Source organism: Chenopodium album, chromosome 8, assembly GCF_948465745.1.
Source record: "Chenopodium album chromosome 8, dcCheAlbu1.1, whole genome shotgun sequence".
Lineage (NCBI taxonomy): Eukaryota > Viridiplantae > Streptophyta > Magnoliopsida > Caryophyllales > Amaranthaceae > Chenopodium > Chenopodium album.
Window position 1 is genome coordinate 42,799,643 of NC_137841.1, and position 19,344 is coordinate 42,818,986.

The 19,344-nt window shown below is 32.9% G+C and overlaps 4 protein-coding genes and 1 long non-coding RNA gene across 5 annotated transcripts; 4 read left to right on the forward strand and 1 right to left on the reverse strand.

Annotated features, from left to right (window-relative positions):
- Positions 1-5,684: 5,684 nt before the first annotated feature.
- Positions 5,685-7,344, reverse strand: LOC145556063 (uncharacterized). The gene is made up of 3 exons (XM_081617740.1): positions 6,725-7,344; positions 6,415-6,624; positions 5,685-5,949 (listed from the first exon to the last, which is right to left on the reverse strand). The coding sequence occupies exons 2-3, from the start codon at positions 6,547-6,549 to the stop codon at positions 5,734-5,736; spliced, it is 351 nt and encodes a 116-aa protein (XP_081473866.1). The 5' UTR covers positions 6,550-6,624; positions 6,725-7,344; the 3' UTR covers positions 5,685-5,733.
- A 4,592-nt stretch (positions 7,345-11,936) lies between these two features.
- On the forward strand, positions 11,937-12,773 carry LOC145642969 (uncharacterized). The gene has a single exon (XM_081694126.1). The coding sequence runs from the start codon at positions 11,937-11,939 to the stop codon at positions 12,771-12,773; it is 837 nt and encodes a 278-aa protein (XP_081550252.1).
- A 163-nt stretch (positions 12,774-12,936) lies between these two features.
- On the forward strand, positions 12,937-14,538 carry LOC145642970 (uncharacterized). Its single transcript, XM_081694127.1, has one exon. It carries the CDS (start codon positions 12,937-12,939, stop codon positions 14,536-14,538), a length of 1,602 nt encoding a protein of 533 aa, XP_081550253.1.
- Positions 14,539-15,764: 1,226 nt separating this feature from the next.
- Positions 15,765-16,539, forward strand: LOC145556064 (uncharacterized). The gene is made up of 3 exons (XR_014091706.1): positions 15,765-16,153; positions 16,241-16,333; positions 16,418-16,539. It is a non-coding gene; the product is annotated as an uncharacterized LOC145556064 (long non-coding RNA).
- A 190-nt stretch (positions 16,540-16,729) lies between these two features.
- On the forward strand, positions 16,730-18,426 carry LOC145556065 (uncharacterized). Its single transcript, XM_081617741.1, has 5 exons — positions 16,730-16,846; positions 16,961-17,671; positions 17,759-17,869; positions 17,975-18,056; positions 18,156-18,426. The coding sequence occupies exons 2-5, from the start codon at positions 17,496-17,498 to the stop codon at positions 18,165-18,167; spliced, it is 381 nt and encodes a 126-aa protein (XP_081473867.1). The 5' UTR covers positions 16,730-16,846; positions 16,961-17,495; the 3' UTR covers positions 18,168-18,426.
- Positions 18,427-19,344: the final 918 nt, after the last annotated feature.

The following is a 19,344-nucleotide window of genomic DNA, read 5'->3' on the forward strand; positions in this document are numbered from 1 at the left end:
ATATATATATATATATATATATATATATATATATATAGGGTCGGGATCCGGTGAGAACCACCCTTTATGTGAGAACCCACACCTTATGTGAGAACAAATCTCAGCCGCTAGATTAGATGAAATCCAACTGCTGAGATTATAAGCATGCCTACAAGCTAACTTTCAGCATCTAATTTATCTCTCCCCTCTATTATGTCTGCAATTCAAAGCTCATCAATGGCGATTTACTTATCAATGGCGATTCACTGAGTATGCTCTTCTTTCGGCAAATTTCAGCGGTTTCTTTCTGCAATTTTCAACGGTTTCTTTTTGCAAATTTCAACGGTCGCAATTTCATCCACCATTGAGGTTTGTTCGTAATTTTAATTTTGAATTGCATGTTAATCTGAATATTCAATATATTTTGATTTTACATCTCTGAAAAATTTGGAATTGCATGTTAATTTTCGAATTGAATTACATGTTAATTTTCGAATTACATTAATCGAATTGAATGTTTAATTGCATCAATTATTTGATTGAATTGAATCAATTATTTAGGTTTGATTAATTTGATAGAAATTTTAATAATATCAGATTAAACTTTATAGTGATTGAATCAATTATTTATGTTCTTATTTTCAATCAAATTCAAAATGAGCAAATAAATTAAAATGAGCAAACCTAAATATGTATAATAGAACAAAGTGGATATGAAATGAGCAAAGTGGATATGGAATGAGCAAAGTCATATAAAAATGAGCAAATTGAACTTTGTTGTTATTATGTTCTTATTTTCAATCAAATTCAAAATGAGCAAATAAATTAAAATGAGCAAACCTAAATATGTATAATAGAACATTTAAAATGAGGTAACTACAATTAAAATGAGCAAATATTAATGACATTCATAAGTAATTCAAGGATCTATAAGTTTTGCAAATATTAGCTTGTAAAAACACTAAGTATACAGAATTGTGTATGTATGTGTGTGTGTGTGTGTGAGAGAGAGTGTGTGTGTGTGTGTGAGTGAGTGTAACAGTGTGTCTGTGTGTGAGTGTGAGTGTGAGTGTGAGTGTGAGTGTGAGTGTGAGTGTGAGTGTAAGTGTGATTGAGTGTAAGAGTTTATATATGTGGGCATTGAATTGCATGTTCATTTGACAAATGAGCAAACCTATCCCCCCCCTGCCCCCTCCTCTTTCTGCTTGCAATTCTGATTTCAGAAACTGATTTCACTTATAATTATAGATTATGAAATTATTGAGTGTGTGTGTGTGTGTGTGTGTGTGTGTGTTTGTGTGTGTGTAAGTGTGTATCTATGTGTGTGTGTGTGTAAGTTTGTTTAAGAATTTGATTTCAGTTCTAATTATTAAGAGTGTATGTGTGTGTTTAAGTGTGTTTAAGGAGGTGCATATTCACAAATGATGAGCAACAACGAACAAGTTGAGAGTGAATCAAGTACCATCACAAATGTGCCAACTACTCCTACAATAGTAGTTTCTCCTAAAGTAGCACCTTTGATCACTCCTGGAGGAACAAAAGAATGGCATCCAATATGCCCCAATGAGTTGAAACCAGCTATAGGGATGAAGTTTAATAATCTTGAAGAGGGCCTTGAATTTTATAAAGGCTATGCATTTGCTTTTGGTTTCAATACAAGGAAGTCTACAACTAAAAGACAAAGAAGAAGCAAAGAATTAAAATATCAGTATATCTTGTGCAATAAGGAAGGATACAAAGAAAAAAGAAAGACTACTGTAGAAAAAGATTTAAATAACAAGGAAGGGGAAAACAATGAAGAAAAATCTTCAATCAAAAGGAAGAGACTCGTTACTCGTGTTGGGTGCAAGGCACATATTGTCCTAAAGCATTGTGATGATAACACATTCATAGTGACAAAATTTCATGAGGGACATACTCATGCACTTTATACACCTAGCTGCAATCTATTCCAAAAAGAAGGAAGGAAAATGAACATTTTACACAAAAAAATAATTGTGAATAATTCTAAGGTAACACTTTCAAATTCTCTTATGTTTCATGAATTCTATGTATGTTCTAATAAAAGTTGTTAGCTCATTTGACAAATGAGCAAATAATTTTTTGCTCATTTGTCAAATGAGCATTGAATTGTTTCATGAATTCTCTTATGTTTCATGAATTCTCTGTATGTTCTAATAAAAGCTGTTTGCTCATTTGACAAATGGGCAAATAATTTTTTTCTCATTTGACAAATGAGCATTGAATTGTTTGCTCATTTTAAAAATGAGCATTGAATTATTTGCTCATGTGACAAACTGTTTTGTTCTTTAAATAGGTGAATATTGGTCCCGTTACAACTTTTCGAATGATGAAGGAAATTGTTGGAGGATATGAAAACATTGGTGCATCTAAGGAAGATTTCAAAAATTTTCATAGAGATTTAAAAGCATACATTCAAGGAAGCGATGCTCAAATGTTCGTGGATAACTTTACCAACAAAAAGCTAATGTGGAGCGCTTTTTTCTTTGATTTTGAGATGGATGAAGATTATTGTCTTTGTAGAGCATTGTGGGCAGACCCCCTTTGTAAAAAGAGTTATGCTCTATTTGGTGATATGGTATCCTTTGATACCACATACCAAACCAATAGGTAATTCATTTATGTGTTATTACTAGTTTTACTGAAATTAATGACTTTGTTTTAAATAAAATTAGTTTAATTGCTCATTACTTCTATGTGAAAATTGAATATCCCCATAAGTCTAATATTCTTTGATAAGAGTATGTATATGGGCATTGAATTACATGTTCATTTGACAAATGAGCATTGAATTGTTTGCTCATTTGACAAATGAGCATTGAATTGTTTGCTCATTTCACAAATGAGCATTGAGTTATTTGCTCATATGACAAATGAGCATTCAATTATTTGCACATTTGACAAAAGAGCAAAGAATTGTTTGCTTATTTCACAAATAAGCATTGAGTTATTTGCTCATTTGACAAATGAGCAATTGATTATTTGATAATATTTCAAATGAGTATTAAATTATTTGATCATTTAAACTATATTTTGTATGTGTAAACAGGTACAATATGGTGTTTACTCCATTTACAGGCGTTGACCATCATAAGAATTGCATTAATTTTGCTGCTGGTTTCATAGCAAAGGAAGATATCGTGTCATTTGAATGGCTGTTCAGATCATTCCTCAAGGCAATGGGTGGGAATGAACCTAATTGTATGATCACAGATCAGGATCCAGCAATGAAAATTGCTATTAAAAGTGTGTTTAAGAAGACTGAACATCGGTTCTGTATGTGGCACATAATGAAAAAGTTACCAGATAAGGTGGAGAAATCAATCATGCAAGAAGAAACTGGTTTCCTAAAAAAATTATGTGCTTGCGTTTGGCACCTTGAAATTGAACCTGCTGAGTTTGAAGAAAGGTGGAACAAGGTGATGATTGAATACCACTTGGAACAACATGAATGGTTAGGTTATATGTACAAGATAAGAGACAAGTGGATTCCGGCCTATTTCAGAGATGTGTTCCTTGGAGGAATAATGCGTACAACATCAAGATTCGAAAGTGAAAACAACTTTTTCTGCTCCTTTATCAATCCTCATGTGTCACTTGTTGAGTTTTACTTGAGATATGAAGCTGCAATTGATGCCCAGAGACACACTCAAGGTCAGAATGATAATGATTCAAAGCACAAATATCCTGAGTGCAAAACACCACTAGGGATAGAAAAGCATGCCTCACATTTATATACTAACTCTGTGTTTTATGAATTTCAATACGAGGTTGAAATTGCTTGTTTTTCTTGTGGTGTTGATGAATTGAAGAAAGAAAATGAATTGGAAGTTGCAACAGTAAGTGAAGGAAATCGGACTAGAACATTTGATGTTGTCTTTAATCCAACTAACTATGACACCACATGTTCTTGCAAGCTATTTTATAGGCAAGGAATTCCATGTAGACATATGATTTGGGTTTGGAAAGCAAAAAGGTTTGAAACCATTCCCGGGCAGTATATGCTACACAGGTGGACTACTATGGCATTAAAGAAACCTATTTTTGACTTGGGAGGAAACCTGTTGGAGCAATGTGCTAATATAATAGACAAGAAAAAATTGTTAAATGATTTATGGTCAGAGATACACACTTGTGTAAGTTTGGCAGAAGGCAAAGATGAAGATATTCAAGACCTTGTGATAAATCTTCAAGGAATAAGAAAGGATTTGGAAGCAAAGAGGATTGCAAGAAATAATGAAACAACAGCTGGAAGTGCAAAAAACAAAGAGCAAGACATTGAGCTATTGATTGGAGCTAGTGTGCCAACTGAAATAATTGTCAAACCTCCAAAAGTTTCAAAGAATAAAGGGACTGGAGTTCATGTATCAAATGAAGAGACATCAAAAAAGAAAGCGACTGAGACTGATGTGTCAAATGTTGAAACAAGAGGTAGAAGTGCAAAAAGGCTTAAGGGAGAAAAAGAAAAGGCTGTAGAACAAAACCAAAAAAAGAAGAGATTATGTAGAGGTTGTGGTGAATTGAGTCATCCTGATATTAGAAATTGTCCAAAAAAAGTGTAATGGTACTTTTATATACATATAAGATTTTGTTGAATTTTTATATTTAATAATATATTATTAATTTTGTACTAATCATAGTTTAATGCTTTGCAATATTGTTGAATTGTAAATAGAACATATTCAAATGAGTGACTAAATATTTGTTCATTTCTCAAATGAGCAATAATTCCTTGCTCATTAATCAAATGAGCAAATAATTATTTGCTCATTTGGTAAGTGAGCAAATTAGCTATTATATGAACTTGGAACAATTACACTCTTGTTTCATCTCCAAGTCCAAAATCAGCTCTCCTTGGGTCAAATGAGCAAACATATCTTTTCTCAATCATCAAATGAGCAAGTAATTCCTTGCTCACTTAGCAAATAATCAAAAAAGGTAAAAGCTCATTTCTTAAATGAGAAAAAATAGTTGCTCATTTGTGAAATGAGCAAACATTTCTTTATTCATTTATCAAATGAGCAAGAAATTCTTTGAACATTTCTCAAATGAGCAATAATTCCTTGCTCATTAATCAAATGAGCAAATAGTTAACTACTCATTTTGTCAAATGAGCAAATAATTATTTGCTCATTTGGCAAGTGAGCAAATTAGCTATTATATGAACTTGGAACAATTGCACTCTTGTTTCATCTCCCAGTCCAAAATCAGCTCTCCTTGGGTCAAATGAGCAAACATATCTTTTCTTAATCATCAAATGAGCAAGTAATTCCTTGCTCACTTAGCAAATAATCAAAAAAGGTAAAAGCTCATTTCTTAAATGAGCAAAAATAGTTGCTCATTTGTGAAGTGAGCAAACATTTCTTTATTCATTTATCAAATGAGCAAGAAATTCTTTGAACATTTATCAAATGAGCAAGAATTCATTGATCTATCATTTAATGAGCAAACATCTGTTTGCTCATTGTTTGCTCATTTAACAAATGAACGAATATTTCAAATGAACACTGGATGTATATAACAAGGTATGTGAAGTAAAAACAAATAAAAAATTGAATTTTAATTCAAATATAATCATCACTATAGTAAAAAAAGGGTAGGCTTCTATTGAGAAAATCTGTTTATAAATCAGTTTTACATCATTCAAAGACTACTTAAAAGTAGATAAAATCTTAATTTACCCAATTCCCTAAACCAAAAAAGACAAATCATCACTACTAACTATTTAATTCCCTAACATTCAGCTTTCTTCAGTCTTTTGCTCTTTCTTCCTTGAACTTTTTCTTCTTCAGGCTCTTCTTTTTCAGCATTTTCTTCTTTGTCAGCAACAGAAACTTTACTTTGCTTTTTCTTCTTCTGAGCAATTTCTTTAACAGATTGAATAGTGTTCACTTCACTTGTAATTATTCCCAGGGTGTACTTTTCACGAAGTTTAGTCAAGATTATCAGCTGCAAAACAAATAACATAATCAAAAAGTTAATTGCTCATTTCTTAAATGAGCAAAGAATTAGTTGCTCATTTGTGAAATGAGCAAACATTTCTTTGTTCATTTATGAAATGAACAAGTAAATCCTTGCTCATTTGTCAAATGAGCAAATAATTTCTTGCTCATTTAGCAAATAATCAAAAAGTTAATTGCTCATTTCTCAAATGAGCAAAGAATTAGTTGCTCATTTGTGAAATGAGCTAACATTTCTTTGTTCATTTATGAAATGAACAAGTAAATCCTTGCTCATTTGTCAAATGAGCAAATAATTTCTTGCTCATTTAGCAAATAATCAAAAAGTTAATTGCTCATTTCTCAAATGAGCAAAGAATTAGTTGCTCATTTGTGAAATGAGCAAACATTTCTTTAAAGTAAGCAAATAGACCAAAACATCTTATTATTAATGAGACTAATCTAAAAAACTTACATTATTTTTCTTCAAACCAGGATCCCACTTTGCACAACCCATGTATGTTTCCATGAGTCTCATCACTGCAACTCCACAATGCAAATGATTTTTATCCGAAGACTTCCATGAACCATTAATCACAGAAATTTCCATCCGCTTGATATCATTTGCCAAAATAGAACTCTGTACATTTCCTTCACATTGAATAAAGTTTGAAAAAGCAGTTCTCTGAAAATTAAAACATCAAATAAGCAAACATAATAAAATCTGATCATTCAAGTAAAAGAAACAAACATAATGTGAATAAAGATTAACTTTTAAGCCATACCAAATGTTTTAAAAGCTGTTTATGATCTCCAGCATCTTCGTTATAATCAAAAAGCTCGATATTACCATTTAGTGTGGTAGTGTTAAAACATACCAAATAGTAATGATCTTCTTCATAAACTGGGAAGAAAAAAAGTTAAATATCCTTGTGTGGTACAAGTGATTTTATGTACAAATTCTCAGCAACCTCAAAAAACATCTTATTCCGATGGGCAACAGAATCTATCTCATAGTGAATAAGACAGTCCTACATGTTAAAGAAAAAAAAATTAATTACAACAAAAAAACAAAATAATTCAATAAAACAAAATAAATGAAAGAATTTGAACTTACGGTAGCACTAAGGTCAAAAAAGAAACGAGCAGGAGAATTTGGATCTCTAAACTGCTCATTATAATTCAGAATGCTACACCAAGCATTAATGATCTCTGTATCAACTTTATATTTATTATAAAGATTCTCAAGATGTACTCTCAAAATTTCAAGACCATTCTCTCCATTAAATACTGGTTCACTGCATAAAAAGAATAAAGAAAGTTAGTATGTCTAAAACAAATGGAAGTTAATGTACAAGATAATAAATTCTATAGATAAAAAAAATACTTACAAACGATTTTTATCATCAGCAAACATTGCCTTCAAGACACTCATCTGAACTGGTGATAATGGATTGTAAATTATCATAATGCGGGACTTAAAAGGTGATCTAAGAAGCACTGATGGCTGAGGTTTGCGTTTCTTTGGAATAGAACTCTTCTTTTCAGTATCACCTTTTCTCTTATGCACAATTAAAGCTTCTTGAGCATCAGAAATGAGATCTTGAGGATTAGCAATCAGAGCATCACCAACAGCTTGAGAAGCATCAGCAACAGAAGCACCAACTTGTGCACTGACAGAAGCAACTACAGGTTCAGTAGGCGCATTGCTAGGGGGAGAATCAGTTTCTTGAGAAAAGACTCCTAAACTGAATGTAGGAGTTCCAGATTCTTTGGCAAGTGAACGTCCTGAAGCAGATTTGAAACTTGAATCTCCAATTTTTTTGAACACATTTTCAGCAGCCCTATCTGAACATCCAACATCTGGGATACAACTTGCTATCTGAACACTTTCAGAAGCAATCTTAGTAACATCAATGGGTTCCGATTCATTTGGATGAACAACCATTGCATTGATTGAAGATTCAGCATGCTTTTTGTTGCTTGAAATCTCAGAAAACCTATCCCAAGCTTCAATTACTGCTGGATCTTGCCAATACCCTTCATCTTGGCTAAATGAAAGAGTATTATCTTCAGTCAAAGTTTTGGAGCTCATCTTATACTCATCACAAATGCCCATGGCATCTTCCTTCAACTTTTGTATCTTCTCGTTGTTTGGAAAATACTTGATGGCAGTTTCATGTTTTTGACTGAAATGCATGTATGCCAAGACCAGGTTTGTAGATGCTGTTGCAAGCTCCATAAGGCATTTCTGTAAAAAAAAAATAAAAATAAAAAATACATAAATAAGATAAATATAAATGAGAAGAGTAAATATGAAATGAGCAAAGTGGAAATGAAATGAGCAAAGTGGATATGGAATGAGCAAAGTCATATAAAAATGAGCAAATTGAACTTTATATGAGCATTGAAGTTTTTGCTCATTTGACAAATGAACAAAAAATTAATATTGGTTTCCAGAAAACTCATATAAATACCTTCTTTGGATCTTGTTCACTTTCTTCATTTTTTGTACGAATTGGATCAGATTGTTCCTAAAGACAAACAAACAAAAAAAGAAAGTTAGAACAAGTTTGAAAGCAAATATCTTAACAAATATAAACCAATCTTACTTATAACACATAACCAATTGCATAATTTGCTCATCTGTCAAATGAGCAAAAAATTATTTGCTCATTTCAAATATGAGCAAGTAATTGCTTACTCATTAGACAAATGAGCAAAAATTTAGTTGGTCATTTCCAAAAAGAACATAGAATATTACAGTATATATGGTTACCTTATTGGCAATTACTTGAGTTTCCACTTCAAAAGGAATGAATTTTTCCTAAATAAAAAACAAAAAAGTTAAAAAAAGTAGGATAAAAAGGAAAAGAATAAAACAGAAAATTATAGTTAAACACCATTTTAGGCTGTATCATGCTAAAAGAACCAGCATCAAGCTTTTTAGCACGAATATTTCCAAGCCTCCCTTTAAAGAGTTCCAATTTCTCACGTGTTGACAGCATAGCTGTTGTCCACCCTTTCAAGATTGGAATTTCACGTGCAGCTCGAACTTCCTCAAGTACAAATTGATCAACATATAATAACTACAAACAAGTAAGAAAAGAAAAATTAGTAATTAAAAATAAAAAATAAGTAAGAAATACTACATTAAAAATAAACAAAAATTAAAGTAATACCATAAGAAACAATAAAGACCCAGGAAAAGAACGAGTTGGACGTTCTTCCCATAAAAGCTTGCCCTTCACGAGAGAATCAAGGATATACTTTGACCAATTCAAGTCCTTGATTTTATCAACATCAGAAAGAAATGTAAGAATATCAGAATTAATATTCATGTTTTGTTTCCCTGACAAAAAAATGAGCAAAACAAAAGAGAAATGAGCAGATAGAAATTTAAGTGAGAAAATTAAAATAGAAATGAGCAAACTAAATTGAAAATGAGCAAATTGAAAGTAAAATGAGCATAATAAAAATAAGAAGACTACCATCCATCAGTGTAGACACACAAAGAACTACAAAGTTCCGTTTGAACATAGCACCAGCTGACTTATGCTCCTTCAAAAACTCTTTAAGCTCCCCTATTTTGATAGAGAGTGAGTTGCTTTGGAATTGCTTTTTCCATTGCTGAATGACTTTTTTATTTCTGGAAAAATTATTTTTATCAATCTCTATGCCCCCTATTGGCAACCCAAGAACTTCATGTACATGGTCTTCAGTAATACGGAAAGGATCAGAATCAGGAATATTTAATGAGCACGTCTTAGCATCAAAGTGCTGCACCAACCATAAACCCAACCGCAAAGGCAGTTGGGTCACCTTCAAAAACTCCATCGACCCAAATCCTATATCTCTAACTGCTTTCAACTGATTTTGTGAAACTAAAACTGATTCCATAACTTGAACAATGGATGAGGGTGACATCCGACTATGCAATGTCCCATGAATGTGAGACTTCAAACCTTCCACTTCATTGCCTGACTTCAAACCTTGCAATTCATTGCTGGATTTCATCTCCACTACATTAATCATTTGTTTTTCTTTCTTTAATGTGTCCTTTAAAACCATTTTTCCTTTGTCATTAGAAGATCTTGTCTTGAAACTCATTCCTTTATATTGTGGCTGTGTAGAACGACCAACAACTCCTAATTGTGCTGGCCCTGGTGCATCTTCGTCACCACCAACAACTCCTAACTGTGATGCCCCTGCTGCATCTTGGTCACCACCAACTCTTAACTGTGCTGCCCCTGCTGCATCTTGGTCACCACCAATAACTCTTAATTGTCCTGCCCCTGCTGCATCTTGCTCACCAACATTAACAGCAAAATCTGTCTCAACAGATGTCCTGCTCAACAAAATGGGTATCCTTGATGTCAAATGAGCAAATACTTAGCTACTAATTTAACAAAATGAACAAAAACTTAAATGCTCATTTCTCAAATGAGCAAATAGTTAATTGCTCATTTCTCAAATGAGCAAATAGTTAATTGCTCATTTGTCAAATGAGCAAATACTTAGTGCTAAAATGAACAACAAAACATAAAATGAACAAGTTATCAACTACTTTCAAAGTTGTGAAGAAGTTAGAGAACTTGTTTTTAAACTCAAATTCTTTCTTACTGATATCTACTAATCTACAAGAACTCCCATACAAGTAATACAACTCATCAACTAATCTACAAGAACTCCCATACAAGTAATACAACTCATCAACTAATCTACAACAACAACAAAAATAATAATAACTCAAATAATAAAAATAAAATGAGCAGAAACACATACATTGTATTTTCTTGAGGAACATTTGCAGAATCCATAGCAATTACTTCTAGGTTTCCAAAAAAAACAAAGAAAAGGTAAGATAATTACTCATATGAAGCAAAATTAAAACTAAAATCAACTAATAAATACTCAAATAAAGCTATAATCAAACAAAAAAATAAGATAAAACCAGAAAATAAAACATAATTGAGAACTAAAGTAAACAAAAATCAAATTAAAATACACAAAATAATTAAACACCTAAAATCAAGCTAAAATCAACATAATAGCACAAATTATCAGTGATTTCTAGGTTACCAAAAAAACGAAAAAACTGGACAATAACGAAAATAAGCAAATCAACTTGATAACTACTCAAAAAAACGAAAATAAAACTAAAATCAATGAAAAAACAAAGTAAAACATTATCGACACAAATTGATAAACAATGTGAGCTGAAATCAGCGAAAATCAAACAAAAATCAAAACGAAAATCAACAAATGTAAGTGAATGTGACCTAAAATCAATTGAAAAACACGAAAATATAAACAATAAACTCACCTTGACAAAGAATTGATGAAGATTGAAGGAGTAGTGATGAAAAATCAGAGAGAATAGCAGAGAGAAAGAGAGTAGAAAATAGAGAAATTGTGAGGAGAGAGAAAATACCGCGTGAAAGAAGAAGGAGAAGAGGGAAAAAATGCAGGAGTTTTGTTTGACCGGGATTTAATTGTGGCCGTTGGATGTAATTGATCCAACGGTTATAATTAGTTCTCACATATAATAGGGTTCTCACATAAGGGATGTGGTCTCATATGATCCCATTTCTATATATATATATATATATATATATATATATATATATATATATATATATATATATATATATATATATATATATATATATATATATATATATATATATATATTCTAGAGTTTGGTGTATATACAATTTTTTGTTGTGAATTTAAAGTTTGGCAGATTGCTTGATTATTGGAATTATGGATATATATGCTTAGGAATTAGGACCTTAGGTAGATAATATCGTTTATAAATATATAGATAAACATAGGGATTTTGGCTCATATTACATGATCTTATTAGAATATTAGTGAGTTAAGCTAAGTGTTATTATACCCAATGCCTTTGGCTGCATATTTATTAATATATATTGTTATTATAACTTATAATATTTATTTTTATATTCTTCTTTTTATCTACTAGTGTTTTGAATGGATAAAAGTTGGATTACAACTACCAAACCCGTGGACCCAAAATATGATCAGGAAGTTGTGGATTTTATTAAATTTGCTGTAACGAATAATGAAGGTCTTGATACTATGCCATGTCCTTGTTATACTTGCCATAATCTTAGTTATCACAAAGTCGATGTTATACTTTCTCATTTGAGTAAATGGGAATTTGATCGAACATATACTTATTGGTATCTCCATGGAGAAAGTAGAGAAGGAACATCACCAATGGGTAAAAGAATGGATGATGGTGATATTGATTATGAAGGTGATAACTTAGAGGACATGATAGATGGGTTTGAGGATTGGGTTGAGGATGATCCTGATGTGACCGTACAGGAATTAATTAGTGATTTTGAGAAGCCGTTATATCCAGGTTGTAAAAAGTACACAAGATTGTCAAGTGTACTTAAGCTGTACAATTTAAAAGTAGGCCATGGTTGGACAAATACGAGTTTTAGCGCATTACTTGAGTTTTTGTATGATGTTCTTCCTCCTGACAATGTTTTGCCAAGTAGTACATATGAGGCAAAAAAAATATTGTGTACAATGGGCTTGCATTATGAAAAGATTCACGCATGTCCGAATGATTGCATACTTTTTCGAAAAAAATATGAATCTCTTGATAGTTGCCCAGAATGTAAGGTCTCAAGGTACAAATTTGAAGGAGTTCCAGCCAAGGTTTTATGGTATTTTCCCATTATCCCTAGGTTTAAAAGGATGTATTCAAATCCAGATGAAGCTAAGAAGTTGACATGGCATAAATTTGGGCGAAAGAATGATGGGTTACTTAGACATCCAGCCGATTCTCCTTAGTGGAGACTTGTCGATGAGAAATGGAGTGATTTCAGTCGAGAAGAATGAAACCTATGCCTTGCAATGTCTACAGATGGTATGAATCCATACCGCTCTCTCAGTAGCTGCTATAGTACTTGGCCAGTTATGTTGGCCATTTACAACTTGCCCCCCCTCCTTGTTCATGAAAAGAAAATACATTATTCTCTCATTGATAATTCCTGGACCAACACAACCAAGAAATGATAGTTGTGTGTACTTAGCACCTCTTATTGATGATTTGTTATTGTTGTGGGAAAGTGGAGTTGAAGTGTTTGATGCTAATCGAAAGGAAACTTTCAATTTAAGAGCATTGTTGTTCTGCATAATACAAGATTTTCCTTCATATGGTAATATTTCGGGGTATAGTGTAAAAGGAACTGCCCCTTGTCCTATCTGTGAAGACAATTGGAAGGGAGAGTATATGAAAGGATCTCATAAGACAGTGTACTTTGACCATCGTCCATTTCTTCCATGTGATCACTGCTATCGTAGAATGAAAAAGGCTTTTAATGGGAAACAAGAGTTTAATTGCCAGCCACATGTCTCTACCGGCCTTGAAGTGTATGAAAGGGTAAAAGAAATTCAAACTACGTTTGGCAAGTTGAAGAAAAATAGAAACGCCCTCCCCAAACAAGGTTATAAGAAGTGTTCAGAGTTTTGGCGCCTTTCATATTGGAAACATCTGTTTGTGCGACATTGTCTAGATGTGATGCACATTGAAAAAAATGTCTGTGATTGTTTGATAGGGACTTTACTAGATATTCTTGGAAAGACAAAAGATGGTAAAGGGGCTCGACTTTATTTGAAAAAAATGAAAATCAGAAATGAACTCCATGCTGTTAAGTCTGGAAATAGAAAATATCTGCCCCTTGTTGCCTATACACTTTCTAGGAAAGAAAAGGCAGAAGTTTATGCATCTTTATCTGGGGTAAAAGTGCCTGAGGGCTTTTCTTCTAATATCTCTTCTCTAGTTTCAATGCAAAATCTGAAACTTGTGGGTCTTAAGTCTCATGACTGTCATGTTTTGATGCAATATCTTTTGCCTGTTGCTATTCGTTCCATTTTGCCAAAAAACGTGCGATATTCCATTATTAGATTATGTTTATTCTTTAATGCAATATACAGCAAAGTCTTCAGACCAAGCGATTTGGATTCTATGGAAACAGATATTGTTGTTATTTTGTGTCAGCTTGAGATGTATTTTCCACCCGCCTTTTTTGATATCATGGTTCATCCCCCTATTCATTTGGTGAGAGAGATTAAATATTGTGGTTCGGTGCATATGAGGAGTTCATGGCCTTTTAAAGGGCAAATGAAAATTTATAAAGATTATGTTAAGAATTTTTCTCGTCCAGAAGCTTGTATCGCGGAGAGAATGGTTTATGAATCAGCTATTGAATTCAGCATGGATCTTCTAGGAGATATGAAGACCTTAGGGGTTCCTAAATCTCGACATTGTGGCCGACTTGATGGTAAAGGGACAATAGTTCGTAGAGATAGGAACTTGACTCGAGAGAAATGGCGTATGGCACACACATATATTCTTCATAATGAAGACGAAGTAGCTCCTTATGTTGAGCGACACATGTCTTTTTTAATAAGGATGATTCGAAAGGCTAATCCGAAAGCAATTGCTGCTGAGCATAATAAATCATTTGGTATTTGGTTCAAAAATGAGGTAATGAAAGAGCTTCAAGGTTCATCACATGCCATTTCGGATTGTCTAAAGAGTTTGGCATACTGACTAGATTTTTCAGCCACTTTTTACTCTGGTTATGTCATTAATGGATGGACTTTTTATACAAAGGACCAAGATAAGAAGAGTACAATGCAAAATAGTGGGATATCTTTATAAACTGAAGCAATGCATTTTGCTAGTGCGAAAGACACTCGTCCTGTTTTGTGTAAAATGCAATATTATGGGGTAATTGAAGAGATATGTGAGATTCATTACTCTGATTTTTCGCTACCTGTTTTTTGTTGCAAATGGGCTGATAGCAATAACGTTACATATGATGACATGGGGCATACTTTAGTGAACTTTGATAGAATTGGTCATAAGGAAGATCCTTATATTTTAGCTAGCCAAGCAAAACAAGTCTTTTACATGACTGACCCATCAGATAAGAGGAGGTCTGTTGTTATAACACCAAGACCTCGATATTCCATTGATGAACATGAATATAATGCTTTGTTTGAGGAAAGGTCTGGGTTGAATGACATCCAAGTTATGGAAGATGTTGATGATACATCAACCTATATTCGAAATGACCATGAAGAAGGAATTTGGGTTGAAAACAAAGATGATACTTGTAAGAGACCTCAAAAGCATCAAAAAAAGAATAGTAAAAAGGCAGCAAACAATGCTACAAACATAGTGGCAACATAACTTCTTTTGTAATAACCTTAACCCTTCACCCTTCTTAATTTGCAATTAGGTTCTGATTGCTGCATAAAATGATGCATTGGAACTTTGTGTATATCTTTTTTATTGCTTGCATTTTTTTGTTTCTATTTCTTTATTTATCTATGCTGACCAATTGTGTAATCATTAATAAAAAATTTTGTTTATTAGGTTGATAGCAAATAAAAGAAAACAAATAAGTTCCTCTCAAGAGGCTTCTACACGTGAGAATCACAGGGGTCGTCGTACAGTCCGTTCAGCAGTTGGAAGAGCAATTCAAAGTGGCAATAAATCCCTTTACAATGGAATCACAAAAAATAGTCTTGTGGAGATCATAAAATTGACTTTTCTACTTACATTGGTGTTGTTGTTCGCATCCGAGTAAGTATTAATTATAAGGAGTGGGAAGAAGTACCAAAAGAAGTTATCAATGAAGTTCTAGACTTTATTACGGTAAGAGCGTACATTAATTAGCTGCACACTTTCATTAAATTTTTAATTAAGTGTTTGCTTTTTTTTTTTTATTAAATAAAGTTGTATAGACCCCATGTTGCATTGTTGTGACCAGGTTGTGAAATAGTTAAGTAGGTTGCGACCTACCCGCGGTCTGATTTTTCTCTTCCTTTCATAAATTTTTACTTTTGTTAATTATTGTATATTTAGAACCTTTCTTTTCTGCTGGTTGTAAATTCTATTAAACTTAATAGTGTGCTTATTTTAATTTTTGCATAAAGGTTTCACTGTTCCTGAAGATCGTAAAGGATATGTGATAAAACAAGCATCAAAGAGGTGGAGAGCATTCAAGGCTAGATTAAGAAAAGATTTTATTTACGAGTGTGACGAGGAGGGAAATACTATAGATGTCATTATCTGGACACCACCGAGTTTGTATCCATGGATAACCGTAGATGATTGGAAAAAGTTCGTTGAAACAAGTATTGATGATAAGTTTAAGGTAATCTTATATTCGTCACATAAATATTATGAAGTCATATAAGAATTAGCTAAGCTATTTACTAACATTATGTATATCGTACTGAAGGAATTGAGTGAACTGAATCGAGAAAGGGCTAAAAAGAGGAAGACCTCTTATCGTGGGGGTCGAAAAGGGTACTCTTATTATGAGGACGAGATTGTAAGTTTACAATACTCCATGCTTCTCGAACAATAAATACTATACAAATAAGATTATGACTTTTCAACTATGTACTTTTTTCAGACTAAGGAATTGCAGAATCAAGGAATTCAAGTTGTAGATGTACCTCGGCATTTGGTTTGGATTAGAGCTCATTCTAGAGAAGAGGGAGGAGTCCTAAAATTTGACAATCTGGCAAATTTGGAAATAGCTCAAGAAATTGTAAGATTATGTATCCATATATATGTTGCATAGTAATAGACCTCAAACTGATAGTATCTTTAATCATTCTAACACAACCAGGCTAATATCTATAAATTTCAGAAAGAATTAGAGGCTCAACGTACATAATCAAGGAGAAATTGATGCATCAGGGCGCAATGATTTATTGGCAAGAGCATTAAACACTTCTGAACATGGTGGTTGTGTGAGGGTCGTTGGAGGTGTCACAAACAAGGAGTATTTCGGGTAAAAGAAGCCTACACCCGCTAACCAAGTGCAATCAGAGCTCAAGCAAGTCAAAACAAAGTTAGAAAATGTGACAAACAATCAAAATTTTCTGATGTCTTTTATTATGTCTAATTTTCAATTGACTCCGGAACAATTCCAACAAATTCAACTTGGTAGTTCAAGTGCCCAATTTGGGGGATTTAGTGTCAACCGGGATGTGTACAGTGCTACATTTGGTGAATTACTTAGCAGCCATGGTTTAGATGGATCAGGTGATAGGCAAATAGTTGGTGAATAGGGTAAGAACCAATCACACCTTCTAATCATTCTATACTATCACAATCATTATCCACCAAGTACGTGATCACTCCTGAGGAGAAATTGAAGTTGACCACCAGTTTGGTGCGCGTTTGTAGGAAGTTAGCTATTGAAATGAAAAAGAGTGAAAAAACCATACCTATCAAAGTCCCGAAGAATGTGTTTTATAATGAGCAGGAAATTACCATTGATTATGAAGATATGCGTGATTGGTGCTTTCAAAGAAAGATAGGAACAAGTCGCATGTATACTTTTATGATGTAAGTGTGGTGATAATATAAATGGTGAATTTCACTTTACTTAGTTGATTTTTTTTACTGTTCTAATTGATTTTTTGTTTTTGTTTTTATTATTATTATTATTAATTTTTTTTTTTGAAAGGCACTTGAGTGAAATGGTTCATTCACTAGGTATCTCAGGAATCTTTGCATTTTGTGATTCTAATTTCATATCCCCTGAAACTCCAACGCAAGAAAATGAAAATGATCGATGTGACTATTTGGTTAGAGTCTTTGCTCGCAATAATGCACAAAATCGAAACCAAATATTCTTTGCTCTATACACTGATAAGTAAGTAATTTTTTTAATGTGCTTATTATGTTATCATGATTTTATGACTCTTATGATTTCATGTTATTCAACTAACTTTATGTGTAGCATGCACTGGATGTTGGCGGTGATTTGTCCATGGGTTGGATTAGTACATTGGCTAGATCCAGCAGGAGCAGAATTTCAACCTCATCAATTTGCTCAAGATATCATCAATAAGTATATGCATGAGCTTTTAATTGTTATATTGTAATCTTATTAGGTCATTAGTTCTGATATTAGAAGGAAAAAAAAAAAACTAAACCAGTCCTTGTGGCAATACAGGGCAATTTTGAGATTTAACTTGGAGTACCGAGCAGAAATTAAGTGGAATAAGAATTCAGCCATTAAATGGAAACAAGTAGAGGTAATTGATCTTTACTTTATCTTTTGGGTTCACTTATCTATGTATTGTGATTACAATTTATAAGTATAATTGTATAACTCAAATTTATTATTATAATAGTGCCCTCGTTAAGATTTCGACTTCGATTGTGGATATTATGTTTGTCGTTACATGCTAGAGACAATTCAATCTAGAAAGTCATATGTACCAGACAAGGTATTACTCTTCCTTAATTGTATGCAGAGGTGAGCTTTAGGTCTTGCAAATTTAGACAACCTACTGGTAGTTTCTAGCAATTTAATGTGATTTATTTCAAGGTTTAACCGGTAATTTCTTGTTCATTTTCCTGTTTTATTTTCAACTACTATAATTCTTATCTCATTATGTAAAATCATAGAGCATTCTTCTTGTGAATTCATTAAGGACCTGCATTATATTGCTTATTATATATGTTATAAAAATCTACATTTGTATTGGTTACCTAAATAATATTAGTTTGCTGCTATATTAAGAATCTTTACTCTATATAAGAGTGTAACAAAGCTATATTTAGCTCACTTTTCTATATAATCTTGACTGGAAAACTATCACCCAGAAAACTATCACTTGACTGCTTGATTGAAGGATTTTTGGCAATCAAGCAGAATATTCAGAGTACAAACTATCACCCAGAAAACTATCACTTCACTGGATATGCAATCTTTGATTCACAATTTCTACAGGATTCACAATCAGTTAAATTTAACAAAACTAACAGTTTTCAACAAGTTCTATAGCTTTCCTTTTAATTCAGAGTATAATAATCTATGCTACCACTCATATTTTCTATGAAGCTTATTAGGTACCAAGTTATAAGTCTGCTAGACTAATAAAAGTGTATACCCATTACCCAAGTGGACAGTTAGCCCACCTACTTGCCTGTCTAGCTGCTAACACATTATGCTTAAAGCAGAAAGAAATGAAGCAGCCTGATAACACTTGAGCCAGGCACTAAAAGCTTGACTAAGACAAACACAAACACATGCAATGATTTCAGAGCTTTTTTCTCCCAAATTTTTTTTTTTTGCTTTTTTACCAGACGAGGAAGGGGCCAGAGGGGAGAGAGGAGGGTGGATATTTGTGATCTACTTAGAATCCTAACAAAAACTCTAGATCACCACCAAACAAAACCCCTCACCTATCAAGCAAGAAGATGATAGCCTACAATAGAGCCAATGCTTTTGACATGACTCTGGCAAAACTTATGAACTAAAAGTTAGCAATCAGTATATTACCCTTTATGAGGTGTGTGAAGTGGCTGATACAAAGC

Excerpts from the sequence above, each read along its gene's own strand:
- LOC145642969 (XM_081694126.1), top strand. The coding sequence starts at position 11,937 with ATGGATAAAAGTTGGATTACAACTACCAAACCCGTGGACCCAAAATAT.
- LOC145556063 (XM_081617740.1), bottom strand. The coding sequence starts at position 6,549 with ATGGAAATTTCTGTGATTAATGGTTCATGGAAGTCTTCGGATAAAAAT. Across the intron at positions 5,950-6,414 it reads CTGGTTTGAAGAAAAATAAT|CTGATAATCTTGACTAAACT; the intron begins GTAAGTTTTTTA and ends TTTGTTTTGCAG.
- LOC145642970 (XM_081694127.1), top strand. The coding sequence starts at position 12,937 with ATGAAAAGAAAATACATTATTCTCTCATTGATAATTCCTGGACCAACA.
- LOC145556065 (XM_081617741.1), top strand. The coding sequence starts at position 17,496 with ATGGTTCATTCACTAGGTATCTCAGGAATCTTTGCATTTTGTGATTCT. Across the intron at positions 17,672-17,758 it reads TTTGCTCTATACACTGATAA|CATGCACTGGATGTTGGCGG; the intron begins GTAAGTAATTTT and ends CTTTATGTGTAG. Across the intron at positions 17,870-17,974 it reads GCTCAAGATATCATCAATAA|GGCAATTTTGAGATTTAACT; the intron begins GTATATGCATGA and ends GTGGCAATACAG.